General features: G+C 33.4%; 1 protein-coding gene across 1 annotated transcript in view; it reads right to left on the bottom strand.

Moving 5' to 3' along the window:
- LOC149808325 (ribosomal oxygenase 1-like) overlaps positions 1-19,643 on the bottom strand; it is a 73,194-nt gene that overhangs the window by 35,312 nt on the left and 18,239 nt on the right. Inside the window, exons 7-13 of the mRNA XM_089975873.1 lie at positions 16,904-17,003; positions 13,724-13,837; positions 11,282-11,388; positions 8,498-8,605; positions 7,744-7,778; positions 3,973-4,067; positions 1,716-1,799 (exon numbers count right to left, since the gene is read on the bottom strand). Of these exons, the coding sequence (XP_089831999.1) occupies positions 1,716-1,799; positions 3,973-4,067; positions 7,744-7,778; positions 8,498-8,605; positions 11,282-11,388; positions 13,724-13,837; positions 16,904-17,003 (643 nt within the window). The remainder of the gene's footprint in view (positions 1-1,715; positions 1,800-3,972; positions 4,068-7,743; positions 7,779-8,497; positions 8,606-11,281; positions 11,389-13,723; positions 13,838-16,903; positions 17,004-19,643) is intronic.

The raw sequence follows: 19,643 nt of genomic DNA, 5'->3' as shown, positions 1-19,643 counted from the left end.
CTATTCCAGACCTTCCAACCCTGATGAGTCCATATCAATAGGCCTATTCCAGACCTTCCAACCCTGATGAGTCCATATCAATAGGCCTATTCCAGACCTTCCAACCCTTATGAGTACATATCAATAAGGCAGTTGACCTTCCAACCCTGATGAGTCCATATCAATAGGCCTATTCCAGACCTTCCAACCCTGATGAGTACATATCAATAGGCCTATTCCAGACCTTCCAACCCTGATGAGTACATATCAATAAGGCAGTTGACCTTCCAACCCTGATGAGTCCATATCAATAAGGCTATTCCAGACCTTCCAACCCTGATGAGTCCATATCAATAGGCCTATTCCAGACCTTCCATCCCTGATGAGTCCATATCAATAAGGCTATTCCAGACCTTCCAACCCTGATGAGTCTATATCAATAGGGCTATTCCAGACCTTCCAACCCTGATGAGTCCATATCAATAAGGCAGTTGATTTTTTTCTGTAAGATTGACCATTTTTCAGTAAAGTGTAACAAAATATCAATAACTTCTATTGTAAAGCTGGAAACCTTAATTAAAAGTTTGACACATCACCGATGAACATTAAGTTCAACTGAAAAGTTTGTAAAGTATGCAGCGACTTTATTTACCACTAGTACAGTTGCACAAACTCTAGTTCCAAACCTTATGCAGCTCAATGGCTTGTTGCTATCTCTCAACTTGATATAATTCTATGAAACTGTTTTCCATTTCACATGACAATGGCAATCATATCTCCCACCATGTGACATACTCAAACTGACATGTGATGTCCAATAGACATAATTGTGTCCATTCTAGGTTTTATTCTCAAGAATCTAAATATTCCTTTTTATTCTTCTGCATTGATTATTAACACTTTTCTAGAAGCTCATATTCCCTTTCGTCTTAAACATGCATCGCTTTCTGGACACCATATAAAAAAATTCTATAATCAACCATTTGATCATGCAGACACTTCTTATGAACAAAAAGGTGCAGTTTAAAGTGTCTGGGGCGCTGTTGTAAAGTTACTTTGACCTTTGACCTTTTTATCCCTAAAATGATTAGATTCTTATGTTGGAAAGCATCAAATTATTGCAAAGAAATGAAATGGGAACAGATGAATGGACGGCATCACAACATCATACATCAATCTGTTACAAATATATACATAAAAAGTACCCAAGCCATTTCCCAATTATTTTCTTCTTTTTTCCACTCAATTTTTAAGACCTTCAGAATCTTTTTAAAAACTTATAAAACTTTAACAGGATTTCAATAATGATAGGAAACTCTGAAATGTACAGCATCACAGTATACTAAATGCATGCACTGATTATGTTTAAATTCAATATCTTCCAATCAAACAGCATAATAATTATAAAATATAACTTTGCTATGCTAAATATGGCAAACTGTATATAAAACAATCCAAATTGGGAACAAAATATTGGTATAATTTTGTTAAAATAAGGATTGGAAAACCTTAACAAGACATTGTGATAGACATTATTATATTGGAAAATAAATAAGGAACATGGTTAGTATGCTATGTTAGTGACAGGTTAAGGATTAACCGTTGTAAAGAAAGATGAACAACAAAAAGAAAAGGCAGACAGAGTTCAGACATCTAGAGATGTTTTACCCAATTAACAAAGTAAGATACACACTCAATGCTTACATAAAATGTACAAATACAAAAGTATCATTTACCTGTTCCAAAAAGTCTCCCCATGTGTTTTTCTGATAACATGACACCGTGATGTGTAAAGAATGCGCATCTTCCATGGTTTTAGCCTGCATTTATAAGTAGAGAACTCAAATTAATTGTTTTTTTTTTCCTCAAGCGTTCTGTATAAGACAGACGTTAATAAAGATAGGGCCCTTCAATTTTAAATTAGGCCAAGATAATTACCATTAATTATTGTGAGAAACTTGCATGGAGTGTAAGTTTTATTCAGCTTGGTGGCTATCAGCAAATAGTTTTCAGTCTTAAGCAAAGGCTTCTTTTTATTCAGGAATAAAAAAACAAAACACAAAAGGATGCTAATCATGAGGTACTTATTTAAAACAAGGATGCACCATTAAAGAACTTGTTTTGTTGAGGTAAGAGTGCTTGAACAAATGCATGGATTGATTTTTATATGTTTAGTTACACATGAATCGGCAACAATAAGCCTGTTGAGATGATTTTTCCTATGTGATACAATGACACCAAAGGGACTGATGCCCTCATGCAGGAAATTAATTTCCAGAATTCATTTTTTTCTCTGCAATACAGTGACACCATACAATCCAGTGCTTTTGTTTCAAATGGGAGCCTGATGCTTTCATGGCGGAAAAGAATTTCCAAAATCCACGACAATTCTGTTTCTTCTTTTTCCAATCGCTGAGTGTTGAAACCATCTCATATATTCTAAAGCAATAACATGATTATCATATTCAGTGGTGATAGTGAATGTACAATTAACAGCATTTTCATTTAGGACTAACTAGACAACATTAAAAGTCTTTGGGTGAAAATTCCATTCCAATACAACCACCAATTAGAATGTATAGCATAAACAAGAGTTTTAAGATGGACACTGTATAACATTAGCACCATTTTATCTAGGACCAACAGACATCTTAAAAAACTTGGGTGAAAACCCCATGTCAATATGACCATCCATTCAGAAGGAGTAGTTATGACATGTCAGATCAGTACCACTTTTATTTAGGACCAACTAGACATCATATGAAGCCTTTTGGTGAAAACCCCATGACTTCCTATTCAGGAGTAACAGCAATAACAATCATCAAGATGGCTGCCATTGTGGCCATATTGGATGTCAGATTGACACTATTTTCATTTAAGACCAACAAAACATCAGAAGTCTTTCATCACTGAAACCCCATGTTGATATAAGCATCCAATGAAGAGGAGAAGCAATAAGATTTTTTTGTTGTGCCCATACTGGATGTAAAAGTGGCACCATTTTCATTAAAAATCAGCATGACCTCAGGACAAATGTGTCTATATAGTTTCATGGCAATCCTTGAAGTAGTTTAGAAGAAGTAGTAATAATAAACTTGTCTTTATAGATGGATGGACAATGGACAAAACAGCAACTGCAATTGCTCATCACTGCAAACTCCACATTTTATACTGTATATACAAAGTCCCCATTCACCCCCACCCCACAGCAGTGATCCTGTGGTTACTGATTCAAATGCATCACATTTTACACCGTATATGCAAATACACCCAGGACAGTGATCCTGTGGTTATCAATTCAAAATGCATCACATTTTACGCTGCATATGCAAAGACCCCACATGACAGTGATCCATATCCAGGCAAATATCATCATTTTGTTCCTGGAATCTTCCATATTTATGATCAAGTACATACACACATTTTGACCCCCAAAAAATTATAAACTTAAAATGTCATTGTAATTTTGCTTATCTGACCTTAGTCTTTTTGTATGTCTGACCTTTAACAATCACATGGACATAATAGACCAAAACCTGGGTTAAAATCCCGCATGCAGATGTCTACCATAGGACAAAAATTACTTCAAAGTTTCATGAAATTCTACCAAAAAGTTAGGAAGGACGTGTGGTATCAAAATACTCTACCCTCCCCCCCAAAAAAACATGGGGGAAAAAGATTTAACAAAGAAACAATGGCTTCAAAAGATTATTATCCAATACAATATTTTTTTAGTTTTCACTCAGTTTCTAATAACTGCAAAAGTTTTTATTATGATGTAATAGGCTCCAAGCTCTAAATACTTTTGCCCTCTTTATGTGTTGCTTAAATTATAACTATAGGATATCCAGGCAAATATCATCATTTTGTTCCTGGAATCTTCCATATTTATGATCAAATTTAAAATATGAACTTACGAACAGCAGATAATAAAGAAAAAAAAAACATTTATGAATATACGTTCTTAGCAAGTAATGAGAAAATGAGACAAACCTGATGGATTGTGCCTCTTGGGAAATACAGCAGGTCACCTGCTTCCAATACAACATCTAGTATGGGTTCCCCTATCTCCCCTTGATCAAAATTACCTGCAATCAGTAAGAGTCCAGCTGAATAACATACACATTTATTTCCATAAAACTCACAAAAAACTAACAAATACATCTGTATGTTTCAATTCAATGATGTTTTTATCATTTGAATTACCCCATACTGTAATACAGTAGTCTAAATAGGATTGTATGTAACTGTTATAAAACAGTTTTCTGTGCCTTTCAGGGAGAAAATGTCTTATCCTACTGAGAAGCCATAAACTTGAATTGACTTTTTTACTGATATGTTTGATATGTTGAGCCCATGATAGGTTATTATCTACCAGAACACCAAGTAGTCTGTTATGACAGACCATTTGCAAATTTGTATCCTTTCATGTTGGACATAGTTCATCACTATCAAGATTTGTCCTTTTCTGCCATGTTGAGATAAGTAATATTTTAGTTTTACCAGTATTTACCACCATGCCACTGCACGTGCACCAGTTGTCCAGTTTGTTTAGGGCATTTTGTAATGAAATTTCGAGTTCATGCTTTGTGTTTTGAAAGTCTGACAATGTTGTGTCATCTGCATAGAGATCTGTGGATGATACTGAGTCTCTTAGTAAAAGTGGTTGGTCATTAATAAATCAAATAAATAGTAATGGACCTAGAATTGAGCCTTGTGGTACTCTATATCTAATTGTTCCAGGTTCAGACAGAACAATATATAAACATGCTGTGTTCTCTCACTTAAGTAAATAGTAAACCATCTAATTGTTCTTTCATCACACTGGTAGATTTTCTGTTTCTTCAAAAGGATGTCCTGATCCACCATGTCAAAAGCTTTCCTGAAATCTACAAATACAGATCCGAATTATTCTACCTTGGTCAAGTGCTTGAAGCCATTTATCAGTTAGGGAGATCAAGGCAGTCTCACATGAATGTTTCTGTCTAAAGCTTGATTGATTAGGGTGTAACACCAAGTGTTTGGTTAAATATGACATGAATGAGTCATGGACATGTTTTTTCAATCAATTTTGACAAGTTTTGGTAGTAATAAGATTGGTTGGTAGTTATCAACATCATCCTTAGAACCAGATTTTTGAATAGGAGTTACTTTTGCAGTTTTCCATATCTTGGGAACAGATGAGGTTGCAATACTTAAACTGATTATGAATGTTATGCTATCTAAAATAGCAGAGGCAGAAGATTTAATGAGTCATGGACCAATCTGATCAAGTCCTGTAGCTTTCTTGCTATCAAGTTCACTGAGCCATTTTTTAACAAAGTTTTTTGATACTGGTGGAATAGAGAAACATACCTCCTTAGAGATTTTGCTGCTGCAGAACTTTTTCAGTTCATAAAAGTTGTTTTCTATCACTGGTTGTTTTATTTTTGTGGTAATGTTGGTGAATAATTCATTGAAAATTCATTCAACGTCAGTGTCATCATTGACTATGGTGTCATTTACCAGAAGTGAATTTTATTTGTCTGATCTTTGTGTGTTCCTCCAGTGAGTTCAATTAAGACTTTCTAAATGGAGTTTGTGTATATATGAGTATATACAGTACATGTACTTGTGGCCAGACCAAGATTGTAACTCATTATCTTCTTTTCTGTAACAAGTATTCCATATTAAGAAATATTACACTTGACTCAACTGATCAAAATGGACTATTATTTTAAAGTTAGTTCCCTACCATCTACTTAGGAAAACTCAAAAATATTTCCTGGAAACCAAAGATTTATATTAGTTAAATCTCATGATAAATAACAATTGTTCATTTTGTCATTGAATATATTTCTGCTGTATCTATTTCAGTTAGTTCTGTTGTGAAACATATCATTCTGTCTTTATCAGACTTTAAAGTTCATGTCCATTATTTATTTCTTGTATCGGAAATTAAACGCATGTATTTATATGTTGTTCCAGATCCTCAATGGTAATTTAATAAGTCTTTATGGACAACATATCAAGCTTTTATTGAAATACTGTTTAAACCAACTATTTTATGTTAAACTGATAATGAGATGCTTTCCTGAAGTTAAGTTGGTCTTGTAATCTTTTTGTGCAAATATCCCTTTCCTTCTTCAATCTGAATCCTGACAACTTGTGAAACCATTCTTAATGTGACAAGATCCATGAATCTCACATAATTTTTTGTAAAACTGAAAATTTCCCATGTGATAAATAATTACACATCTCAGCTGTATTCACTTGTCTCCAGTGGGCTTGTAAACATTATCATGCAGAAAATAAATTCAGACTATACATTGATTTTGACTCCTTTTCTAATGACCTTTTTGTGATCTATTATCTTCATATTAGAATGTTTAGACTGTTCAACATGTAACTGTTTTGTACTTTTAATTGGCACTATACAGCCAGTATTGTGCTGACATACTATGAAACCACCAACCTAGTACCCACCTACTGTGGCTAGGTATATAAAGGCATAAAACAATACAAGAAAAACATCATTTTAACTTTATCAATATGAAGATAATAGATCACAGAAAGGTCATTGTATATCTGACCTCACAGGTACCACAATGAATGGATGAAAATCAGAGATTAATGTTATTTTTCATTTTTTTTTAAATCAGTGTTCTGAAGATTTGCTCAATAAGCTATTATTAATGTCCATCCCCACCTCCGAAACCACATATCCAAAGCCAGCAAACACAAGATACACATCACAATAAGCCTCTTTTGTTGTAAGGGTGTGGTAGTAAATTATATGTAAATCATCAATTTCATAATTCAAGCATGAACAGTGCCTGAGAAAAGAACAACAAACACAAAATGTAACCCAATTCAGTTAAATCTGAAATACGAGTCACAAGACCTACTAATGAGATGAGCAGTGACTATTAAAATGCATCATCAAGTTTCATGATTCTATACACCATGCCAGAAACTTAAGAGCTGATTGCAAAAACTTAACCTAGCCCAGTAAAATATACAGGTCACGGTGACCTGTTATAGTATGCTTGTAGTACTAGTTTAATGAATAAACTATTAACAGTAACAAGAGTCACTCAAAGGAACTGATGCACTATTGACCAAGACTAATTTCCAGGAATTCGAGACCATGTCTTCTTTGAACTACTGCCTGTTGAAACCATCCTTGATATTCTTGAGCAGTAAGATTTTCAAATTAGCCCATGTGGCAGCCATATTATATGTAAGAACAACGCCAATTACATTTAGGGAAACTAGAAACTATATAAAGACTTCTGTGAAAACCCCATTTTACTACATCCATTCTGGAAAATTAGTGACAGGATTTTAAATATGTTATGTTTATTTCTCTATAAACTGTATGGAGAACTACTTTATACTTCTATAAATAGAGTCAGGTGCAATGTAACTTATATAAACAAAAATCGGAAAGCATACACACTGGATGCCTTTAAAACTAAATAAAATAGGTGGGTTTATATTTTATTTAGAAAATTGAATATACTAATTTGCCAGAATCAAATAACAAATCTTTATAACTTTTGTGAAGATAATTCTTTATTTGATTAGATTTGATGGAGAAAAAAAACTGTCAAACCGAAAATTTGCCAAGAAGAACATTGGGACTATGTTGTATAGCACTTTCACTATGACTCGTTACAATTGAGTTTTTCTGAAAGAATATTACAATAAAAATGACTTTAACAGCAGATATTGTAAATAAAATTAAACAAAGTCAACCAAATAAATGCTAAGAGAACATACCACTGGAGAATCTTGGCAAAGTCTCCTGAACATTCCTGTAAAACATCATCAAATAGTTCTTACATATGGCTGTGCTATATTGTATTAAGAGAAAGAACTTAGACAGCATAAATTACAATATATATAGGTCACAGATGGACGAATTCAAAATTGATCAAAATTACTTAAAGATGAAAACTGAAGCAAAATAATATTTTTAAGTTATAATACATCTGAGCAACAGTGAAATTAAAATTTAAATAAATTATCAACCAAACAAATTATTATTACAAACAAGAGGATTTTACAAAAAAAGTTATAATGTGAATAAAATCATTGCACAATATGTCATTATGGTGGGTCAGATTTTTTAAGAAAACCACTTCACAAAAAGAATGATTAAATTTCAAAATGTCTGTGTTGCATATTACTAGTATAAAAATTGTTCTCTTGAGCTGATGTAAAAGTGTCTATTTCATTTCAAATAATTTTTCCTTTTTCTACTGAAAGACATGAATGTTAGGGAATCTCTATTTTTTTAAAATGTGAATATCTGTGATTTTCCTGGAGTACAAAACTGGAGACAATTATATTCTTCTTAATGGCACAATAACATTAATTGCAATATCATACAGTTGCATTAAACTAGTAAACATGGAATTAAAGAAGGCATGCTGAAGCAAACAACAGGATGTACTGAAACACCCCCAAATCTTATTTTTCTAACCTTCTGAATTATCAGCACTGAGGCTACATTTATTGAGCATTGACTAACCTTGGGGCATATAACTTCCAGTGTTTCTTGCCTTCCAACTGCAGAATAAATGCCTCAATGTCATCATAGTGAGGTGCAAATCCCTGAGATCCCGCTGGTGTAAGGTAGCTAAAGTAACAATATGACTTAATAGGATGTAAATAAAAGCATCTTTATTACATAGTAGATACCCATATTATTAGTGTAATATCACCATAGAAACAGTGTCACAGTGTGACCCAATTAGCAACAAGTAGCAATTACTCAAAAGTCATTAAATTCCATGTGTGATGTGATTTGGATTTTTAACATAATTTTAACAATTTTTCAGTCATATCGCTACGATGTCTGCAATGTGGCAGTTTATAGTGATGTCTAGCACTGGGGCATCATGCCAACCCATAAACGTACTTATCAGGAATCAGTGTTTCAATTTTTCACAATCCAGGTAGCATATCCAGATTGAATAACACATTTGCAAAAGTAACAAACTTATACACAATTATACTGCAATTACCAGTGAGATTATATATACCTATACATGGTTGGTAACAACAGAGAACACTTAAAATAAATCATGTATCCCTCTTAGTCAAGAACCTTGAATTCCTTCAACAGTTCTGGCAAGCAGCAACCATAAACATTAGCTGTCCACACATATTATCTGCATATTCTGCTGTCACTTTTCACCTACCTGATGTCTAATCAAAAGGTTTCTTATTTTACATTAAAAAACTATATTCTATGTACCCATCTATCATACTGGTACTAAAACACTTTTGCCCCTACCTGTGTTCACAAAGAAAATTGTATTCCCCAGAATTCTGATTTTCTGCAATTTCATCAATATAGTTTGGAATGCAAAATTTCATAACAATTCTGCAAAGTCTTTTCAGGTAAACATCTCTGCACTACTGGTGCCTAGTATTTCCTTTGCCTCTTTCAAATCGTGTGTGTACCCCACATATCTGGATGTCATGGAGATGCAGTATCTCCTGCTCTTGGGTTCTTAGGTGCAATATCACATTTTTGGTGGGCCTAAAGTATGCTGCTTTCTATAGAAAGTTTTACAAAATACATGTATCCATCTAGCAAGTGACTACTATTTTCTTAATCCATATACAATTTCCATATAGCAAGTGACCAATGTGTTCTTAATCCATATACAATTTCCATATAGCAAGTGACCAATGTGTTCTTAATCCATATACAATTTCCATATAGCAAGTGACCAATGTGTTCTTAATCCATATACAATTTTCATATAGCAAGTGACCACCATACTCTTCCATATACAATTCCAAACAGCAAGTGATCCATGAAAAGAAATAAAATATGCAGGAAAGACATTTTATTCAAAGGTATAAGAGGGTTACTCAGCCAAGAGATTCAACAGAATACTAGGTCATGAATACCATGCACTGAATTCAATTATACAGTAGCCCAAAGGACATCAAGCTTTCACCAGATCCTTGATAGCTTCAACCATATTAAAGTCTGACTAAATTAAAAACAGGATTCTACTAAGAAACTTGTTGAAAATAATTCAATTCTTTTTACTAACTAATTTTTAAACCAATCTTCCATACCTAAAGGCAAACACTATCATATATGTTTCCATTCAAGGTTTTCCCAATGCAAATTTTGTACCATCTTATTCCTGGTGATTTAGACATTGTTGATTATCATGATCTCTCCCTGACTTCTATTTTAGGAGAATCAGTCTGTCCTTACAAATGTCTACAGTTTCATACAAATTCGGATACATCCCAGTGACCATTCAGCAAACTGGGTCTATCCTGTTTTCTCAAAAGCAGATTTATTCTGCATATCAAGCTATTCATGATCCTTACCATCCATACCCCTAAAATGGCATGATCCTTACCATCCGTACCCCTAAAATGACATGATCATTACCATCCGTACCCCTAAAATGGCATGATCATTACCATCCATACCCCTAAAATGGCATGATCCTTACCATCCGTACCCCTAAAATGGCATGATCCTTACCATCCAAACCCCTAAAATGACATGATCCTTACCGTCCGTACCCCTAAAATGGCATGATCCATACCATCCATACCCCTAAAATGGCATGATCATTACCATCCGTACCCCTAAAATGGCATGATCATTACCATCCATACCCCTAAAATGGCATGATCCTTACCATCTGTACCCCTAAAATGGCATGATCATTACCATCCATACCCAATGGCATGGGGTTAACATTAGCAAAGCCTAACATTCTGAATGGAAATGAATACAAAGGTGATTGTATATAGAGAGACAAAAGGATTGGAAAGAAAATGCATATTATTCCAAAGAAATGAATCATTTTCATCCAACTTTGCTATACATAAATAGAGACTTGTTCCACAATTTATTTTCAAAACAGAATTGTAAATATATTTCACCAAGAGATAATAACTCATCAGAAAAAGTTCTAATAGTTAACATTTTGATATGAAACTATTTTCTTTGGATTATAGAATTTAAACAAGGTAACCATGTTCTTTCCCTGTTAGCCTAATGGGGTACCACCGGATTTTAAATTTTGTGAACTCTGTTCTTGAAGCATCTAAGATCTTTGACACACAAAAGTTCATGGGCAAAAAAATATAATGGAATATAAACAGTGTAATTAATGCATTTAAATTTGAAGATTTTGTTGCATGATTTTCAGTCAATAAAATCTGTAAAGGTATCAGTGTCTATGCTGTTTTATCCAAATTACAATTAGAAGAAGAACAGATTCTGAATCTAGGCTGATTAGGAAGTACTGCAATAAACACAACTTACACATTTGCTCCAATACAGCATCCAAAAAACTCCTGCAGACGTGACAACAACTTCCAAACATTTTTAGAATATGTCTGGGGATTCAGCATTCGTACAGAACAACCATTCTGGAGAAAGGAAATTTTTTATCATAAATTATGTTTTTCTAAGCACATTTACAGCAGAATTTTCTGCTACTCCCAGAAAGATAAGAAATTTATCTTATTATGTGTATCCTATATACTTATATTCTACCAGTTCTCATCAATAATAGAAATATTATTTCACTTTTCAAAATTAGCTCAAGAGTATATGTTCAATATTTAAATATTAAAATTAATTTCATGAACAGGTTACCGTTAAGCCATTTCTAAATATAGCCCAACTCAAGAAGAGGTCCTTCCCTTTTTGAACAAGCTCTTATCATGGGCCTTTGCATAGTTGTAATATATTTGTTTTGTGATTTGTCTGATTTCATTAAATACACTTCATTTACATTTTTATACTTACTATCTTCTAAGTGATAAACATTTCAAGATGCTTTAATGATCCCAAATTGCATCAATGGCTGCCCAAATTTTCCCATACAAGCAGAATTCAAAATAACATTAAGTCAACATTATTCATGGAATAAATGCAGTTACTATGCATAATTTATCACAATTAATTCTGAAATGTGTACATTTATTTTGCCCTCCACAACATGAAAATGTAATAAATAATCTGTGATTATTTGCACTAAACATATCTCGAGCCCTAGTCCTTAATTAATAATTTAGAATTTCTTTGGAGCAAAATTTCACAATTGCATAGCTACAGTACATGAAAAAATAACTTTTTTTCTTAAAAGTAAGAAAACTAACATGTAAAAGTTTATTCAGAGATCACGCAGAGCTTTGCCAATGTCACAAATTGCAATTCTTTTCTCTGTATTGGCAACAAAATATATCATCTGGCAATTTCTTTTTGGTGACATTGTTGGCTGTTTAAACTTGAGTCTGGAGTGGAGAAATTCAATGGCACATTCAAAGGAAGCTGCAGACTTGATATAAAATGCACTGAAATATATCTATTGTTACATGCAAATTCTTTGTTCATATTAGCAAACCATCTTAACAGTGCATTCTTATATCATAATCAACATATACTGACATCTGGACTGAGTACTGCAATACACTCTAATATTCATGCTACCGGGACTAACTATGATTGACCAACATGAGAAGGAAAGAACAGTAACTTCTACAATCAATCAAATGATGGCTACTTCCTTTTTTTCTTTTAAATGTACTCAGAAAAACATAGTTTTGCTGAAACTTCAAAGAAAACTGATTACCTTTGAAGCACCAATTGTTCTGTATAAATACTAAGCAAACAGAAATAAATCTGTCTGAATCAATGTCCTACAATTATTTATGTTGCCACCACAACAAGAAACATGCATCTGTTTGGTCCTTCAAAGCTGCCCTTTAGTGGTGACTTGAATAACACATGCACCCTTCATCAAAGAAAGCTGACTACAATCTTCAATAAAAACAAAAACCTTTATCCCCAAACTTCAATAAAATCAATGGAATCTGATGGATTATTGCATTTTGCAAACTGACTGGAACATGTTTACTGTGCCATGAAAGTGTCCTCTTTGTAGGTAAAAAGTTTATACTTATGATTGCTACCAACAGCGACACATACACAAATAAATTTCCAATCTTTTTAAACCAGATATATCTGGCCATCAAGTTAACTGAAGATGGGGTATCTTGCAAAGATGTTTGTTATTCATTTTAACTTGTCACACATTTTTATTTCTCTATAAATAGTCTCATCACCTGGATAGCCTCGGCAAGATGATAGCTGTCTCCAGCTGACCAAAATCTTGGTCAATTTAAGTACATGTACCATGTAAACAACTACAGCCACACGTTACTGGTGACAATACTGTAATGTTCTGTTTAGTGTCAGACAGATTTAGAGTAAACAAGGACTACCCTTTTTTTAAATATATATATGTGTTATTTTTTTTATCTAACTGGATCTGACGGATACATGAATTTTATAACATGTGATCTAGACTTGAATTCATGGATTTTTCATATACATGTACAGTATTTAACAGATTATGGATTGTAATACACAAATATAAGTTGACAATATACAAGTCTGTATTTCAGACTTGTTTGTATCATTAATCAAAAGTAAATATTTTTCTGCCCACTTTTATTACAAACAAACACCCAGGCCATTTTTTGGTACATGCATCATTTTCTTCAGCTAACTCACTTGGCTGGTTTATAAGATGGTTCAGTCTATAAAATGGTTGAGTTCTATGGACCCCAACCACTGTGTTACAGCTGGGTCAAACAAAACAACATACACTAAAATTTAAAACCAAATATGAAAGCATGAATGGGTATTATGTTCCACTAGACACACAAAAAAAATGTAGCAAGAAAGTGAACATACTTGATAAAAGTCCCACACGACTGGGGCATATGCTCTGCCTGGTGGATTATGTGTTTCCCTCTTTCCATTCACATAGGATGTGATATCAAGATTGACACCAAACTTGACATTTTCCTGAAATAAAATTGTAAAATATGACAATTATTTTCATTTAATCTTTGTTATTTTTTTTATGACAATAATGGATTGATTGAAATAAACTGATATATAAATTTATAAATGCATCTGATTTTCAGATAAACAAAGTTCTAAATGAAAATAAACAAAATTTTGATAATGGCATAACTATTGTGAGAATACAATGAATGTGAACAATAATTTTGCACTGTGTCTTTACTGATGGAATATTAGTTGTCGTTGACACTGTTCACACAGTAGGAGCCATCCCATCCACTGCCTGGGGTGAGTGCAGTGAGGTGTTCAATTCCATTTGCATAGATAAAAGTGATAAAAAACCACTTGAAGGTTCTGTGTCTTTAAATCTGACCTTCTCTGCTGTGCTTTTTCATTTTAGGAATGGTTTTGTTTTTTTGCCAGCTGATCCATAATTAATTTTATCTCTGCAGCTCATGCACCAGGTAAGTCCAGGTTCCTCTAATTTACAAATATGCTGCAGGAAAAACTTCTCATTGTCACCTATTTGTTAAATCATAAAAGTAATGCAGGTTATGTATCCACATTTACTGACATCATAAATTGAATATAAATTCTTGTTTTAAAATTTAATACTAATTTTGTTTAACCAAAGTCTATTCAACCCTGATTATTGAATGCTATGCACTAAACTCTCATGAAAAAAATCCGCTCCTAAAAAATTATTGACTGCTATGGACTTTTACAAAGGTGGCAGGTACTGGGTCAAAAAAAGAGCATGTCCTGTCTAATCATCACAAAATAAAATTTGTTTACTGACATGCATAACTTTCATTATGTCATGATAGTGCATGACAATCAATCAGGATTGTTTTAGGTTGAAATCCAAAAATATCCACATACTGTAGCATAGAATTTTGCCACAGGTTTTTCTCAGGGATGTAAATAACGATCTACCAAAGGAATATGGATGCAAGAGGATCCATGTAAAGTGCATAAATGCCATTTAAAGGTATGTAGAATCAAATTATAAAAAAGTACACCCATTACTGAAATAGTTGGTGCTGAACACCTGCATGACCGTATGGCTTTTACTATAACCAGCTCAATTTGAAACAATTTTTACTGACTGGTCAAATTATATTATGTACATACATTTTCCTTTTTCAACGAATTTAAATTCTTTTGAAGCCATGAAAATATTTTCAAAGATCTGGAGTGTGCAAGACATAACTCAAAATTGCATAAAAAGGCACAAAGAAATTTCTAAGTGCACAGTTAACTTCCAATATATGCAATCTGCGCCAAAGCTGCTAAATAAGCAACTTTGTTATCAGGAGATTTACTATTCGATTTTGTATTAAGAGCAACAAATTAGTTCCAAACAGGTGGTCCCATTAATTCATTAATTTTTATGACTTTCTGAACTGAACCTAAATTATATCTCTTGCAAGTAATTTTAAACTAAGTACAATTCTTTTTTTTTTAAATGTTCTTTTGCAAAACTTAAAATTGCTGATACTTATTGGAATATGTCTGCTGTCAAATTTTCCTTTTTACGAGATGTGCAGTTTTGCACTTGGTAAAGCTCTTCAATTTTGGAAGAAAGTATATCTTGATTGTAGTCTGCAATCCAATAATGCCTAAATAGAAGTGATCAGTTTTTGAAAAACACCAGAACTTGTGAAGTTTGCTAATATACAGTGTCTTAGTGTCTTGTTACTTTCTTTCCAACTCAAATTATATCCTGGAAAAATAGTCAGATTTTGAAGAAGAAAAAAAATGGAAAAAGTCCACCAGAAAGTTTTACAAAAAAAGAATGAAAATAAGTCTGCATTAAAAAAAAACTACAAAATTCCAACTAAAACTGAATGCCAAATGCAAGTAGAAATAGTTACATTAGACTTTCTATGATGTCTACAATATTAATTTTTTTCAGCCCAACTTTTTATGCATACACATTGGCGATTTTTCAACCAATGGCTTTACTTAATGGTTATATTTCAGAGATCTGTTTTCAACCTTAAAATTTCACCAGATTCACTTTAGGTCAAAAATTTAAGCCACAAGGTCTTATGGTAATTCAAAGCAGGCCTTCCTGTGATGCTGTTCAGAAAGCATAACAAATACAATACCAATACAAACTACATCTATTAGCAAAGGGCCCTCAGCTTTCTACCACTGGCTTGGCAGGGCCTTAAACTGAAGAACTTGTAATTAGAAACCAACTGAGACGAATCCCATAAAAGGACCATCCAGGTCTAGGAATCACCACTAGTATCAAATTGCATCAGAATATGTTTTATATTGTTTTTGAACTAGGTTAATTACAAGCAATATCCAATGTAAAGACAGAAATTGATAAACATGAGACAAAACCTGTCCAAAATAGTATAGATGAAACAAAGCATCAACAAGCACAAAAGGTGTATGAGACAAGGTTCTCACCAAAATCCATCAGAGTATGTGGAATGGTTCTAGCGCTATAATGACTGTAAGAAACATCCAACCATACACAACATGTATCTGGAACAACATAACATTACACATATCCAAAATTATGTAGACAAGACTAAACCAATAAAAAGCAATGTAAACCTATGAGAAAATGTTCACATCAATTTGCCTCAGATTATGTTGAATGGTTCTTGAGCTACACTAGCTACAAGCAGCATCCATTATGAAGTTTATAGTTAAGGGTCATAACTACATGGAGACAAAACCTATATAAGGTATGTCTAGTTTTATGAGACAGTCTACACACTAAATTGTATCTGAATATTTTGAATGGCTCCTGAGCTATACAAGTTACAATGGTCTACTACAGTGTCAATTTAGAAATCATCAAACAAAGGCTATATTTCCATCAAAATTCACCTATTAAATTCCACTCAAGGGTTGAAGAGTTATGGTGGTTACAAGATGTTTTACTGGATAGATGGATAGAAAGAAGGACAAATGGATAGGCAAAAAAGATGATTATTTCAAGGCTCCTGCATCTCAATGTGGGGCCTTGAATAGGGCACGTTTTCAGAATTCATATAAGTTACTTTGTACAACAACATTATTTTATAGAAGTCAACTTACCTCCTGTAGGATTTTCTGCAATTCTGCAGTACTAAACCAACCAGCATTGTACTGATTCATATGTCTCTTCACAAGCAAAGGTTTTTTCTCCCATAATTCTCTGCAACAAGAAAAGAGCCATTATAATGAAACAGAAAGAAATAAGAGTTCTATGAATGGCACATTATATGCCACCCTGTATTTAACAGTCCTCTATGTAGGCACCTGTAACAGTAAGCCATCCACTAAGACTGGTCCAGTTCTGTGATACAAACTAATGTTAACATGCAGAAAACATTTTAATTCTCACAGCACTGTGACTTTGACTTTAGACTCCAAAATAAATAGACTTCTTTCTTACCCAAAGTGCAAACTAGTCACCAAGTTTTGGTAAATGGAGATAGTGGAGAATTTAAGTCATCGTGTGGATATCATTTTTTTCTCAGTCAGTGTCCTTAACCTTTGACTTTAAAATCAAAAGTGTTCTTCCTCAACCCTAGGTACAAGCCATCCACAATGACTAGTAACTGTAAATGGTGTACTGATAGAATTATTATGCTGTAATAAAATTGGTAACACAGATGGAAGGATGGAAAGCATCCACTCATAATAAGCTCTATCTTAAGAAGGATGCATAAAAAGGATGGTATTAAAGGGTTTGAGAAATTTAAAATCAGATGAGAAAAGAACTTTATATTGTACCTCATAAACACCATCTGTTAATGAATGGCACATTCTCATATATGATTTGTGAACAGTACAATTTTATAAATTCATATCTTTTTTTGGAGTAGCAAAGTATTATTAATTTCATGATACAACAGGTTCATATCCGTTAAGTGAATTGTGTTAAATCTGTCAATGTAAATAAATATGTTAACATAATAATATTATCCAGATAAAGTGCATTGCTAAACGAGAAATGTGTGGACAGTTTCTCCATACTTCATTTAGAATTCCACATATCATTTGATCTGCAGTATTAAGTGACCGTGTAGATAGTTTTAAAGAAAGCAGTTGTCTAATCTGAATTGTAGACTAGATCAAAATGTGACTGTCTAGCTAGGTGGTATCTGAATTGCGGACCAGTCTGAATATCAACTGTCTAGCAAGATGGTATCTGAATTGTGGACCAGTCTGAAATTTAACTGTCTAGCAAGATGGTATCTGAATTGTGGACCAGATCAAAATGTGACTGTCGAGCTAGGTGGTATCTGAACTGTGAAGATTAGTATTCATTTTCACTCACACATCAACACACACAGTGTAAATTTGCCATTTTGATAACCTGTCTTCAATTCTTCACTGACTGAATACCCTATTTATCATTATTGTGACAATGAGCACCATTTACAGTCAGAACCAGCTAAATATTGTTCCAATAGTGTGTTATTGAAAAAACCCAGGATGATAAGACTGCCACCTCAGAAAAAGTAGCAAAATAAAACATTGTTTGCATGGTTAGATCAGCATCACTTTCATACATACTGCAAGAAGAAGTATCTTTTTAAATGTTGCTATTTAGAAGTAGCTGTTTTCACATTCTGGGGGTCACTTCTACATCATTTTCATTTAAAACCAGCCACATCAGTAAGAAGTGTTTTAGTGGAAACCACGTGTAATTACAGTGACCCCACTATAACACGGTAGTTGAGAGCCATAGGCCCTGACCACGTTATAAGCAGCCAGGTCAGCTAGCTGAAGAAAATGATGCATGTACCCCAAAATAAATTATGGAGAGGAGGAGGAGGTAATAAATGCAGTGAAAACAGAGAAGGCATATATAACAGTTTACTTTTTTTTTTAGAGAACCACAAATTGGTATATATACATGAATACTGCATATATATACATGTCTTATGTATAGCATGAATAGAAATTCAACACAATGTACTCACCCACGAATCACATCATATACATTGAATCCAAGATACAAGAGATTCCATCTAAAAAAATCCACACATGCAGATTTAAACTATTCAATAATTTTGTCACAGGTCATATTGGTCTGAATTCAATGAAAAAACATAGCACAATCATGTAACCAATGATGAAGCAAATTTACTTTTCAGTACATCCCAAGTCGGTAAAAGTTAGTTTGCGTTTTAATCCGCCATTGGTAGCATTCTTAAGCGTCAACTTTTTCCCAGCAAAAAGGAAACTTTCATGGCACAGTTAACGTCTTCCAGTCACGTTGGAAATGCAAAAATCTATCAGATTCCATTACTTTTATTTAAGTTTGATACTGACTTCCTTTGAAGAAAAGTCCTTTTTTTTATTGAATATTGTAGTTGGATTTCTTTGATGAAGGGTGCATGCATTATTGAAGTCACTGCTTAAGGACAACTTTGGAGAACCAAACAAATGCCCATTTCATATTGTGGCGGCAATATCAAACAACCATTGCATGACTGACAGATTTTTTCCCCATTTACTGAGTACATTTTCATAACAATCGGTGCTTCCAAGGTAATCTGTTTCCTTTGAAATTTCAGCAAGCTATTTTATCTGGGTACATTTTTAAAAATGAATTGGCCATTGTTTGGTCTATTCTAGTTACTGTTCCTCCCTGCCTATTAAATAAACCAAAAAAGATGTGTTTTTTTATATTTGTGGTAGCAGCGAGATGCTCTCCACGCATGCATCAGAAATTTAACAAAGGGGTGTTCTGAAGGATTTAATTCTGACAGAAAAGATGAGCAATTTTACTTACCATTCACAAACAAATGCCAGTCTTTGCAAATATCTTAATTACAAGCGA

This window comes from Sinohyriopsis cumingii, chromosome 1, assembly GCF_028554795.1.
Source record: "Sinohyriopsis cumingii isolate HCF-2022 chromosome 1, ASM2855479v2, whole genome shotgun sequence".
NCBI lineage: Eukaryota > Metazoa > Mollusca > Bivalvia > Unionida > Unionidae > Sinohyriopsis > Sinohyriopsis cumingii.
The sequence above is the reverse complement of the archived record's forward strand: the minus strand, read 5'-3'. Positions and strand labels throughout refer to the sequence as shown.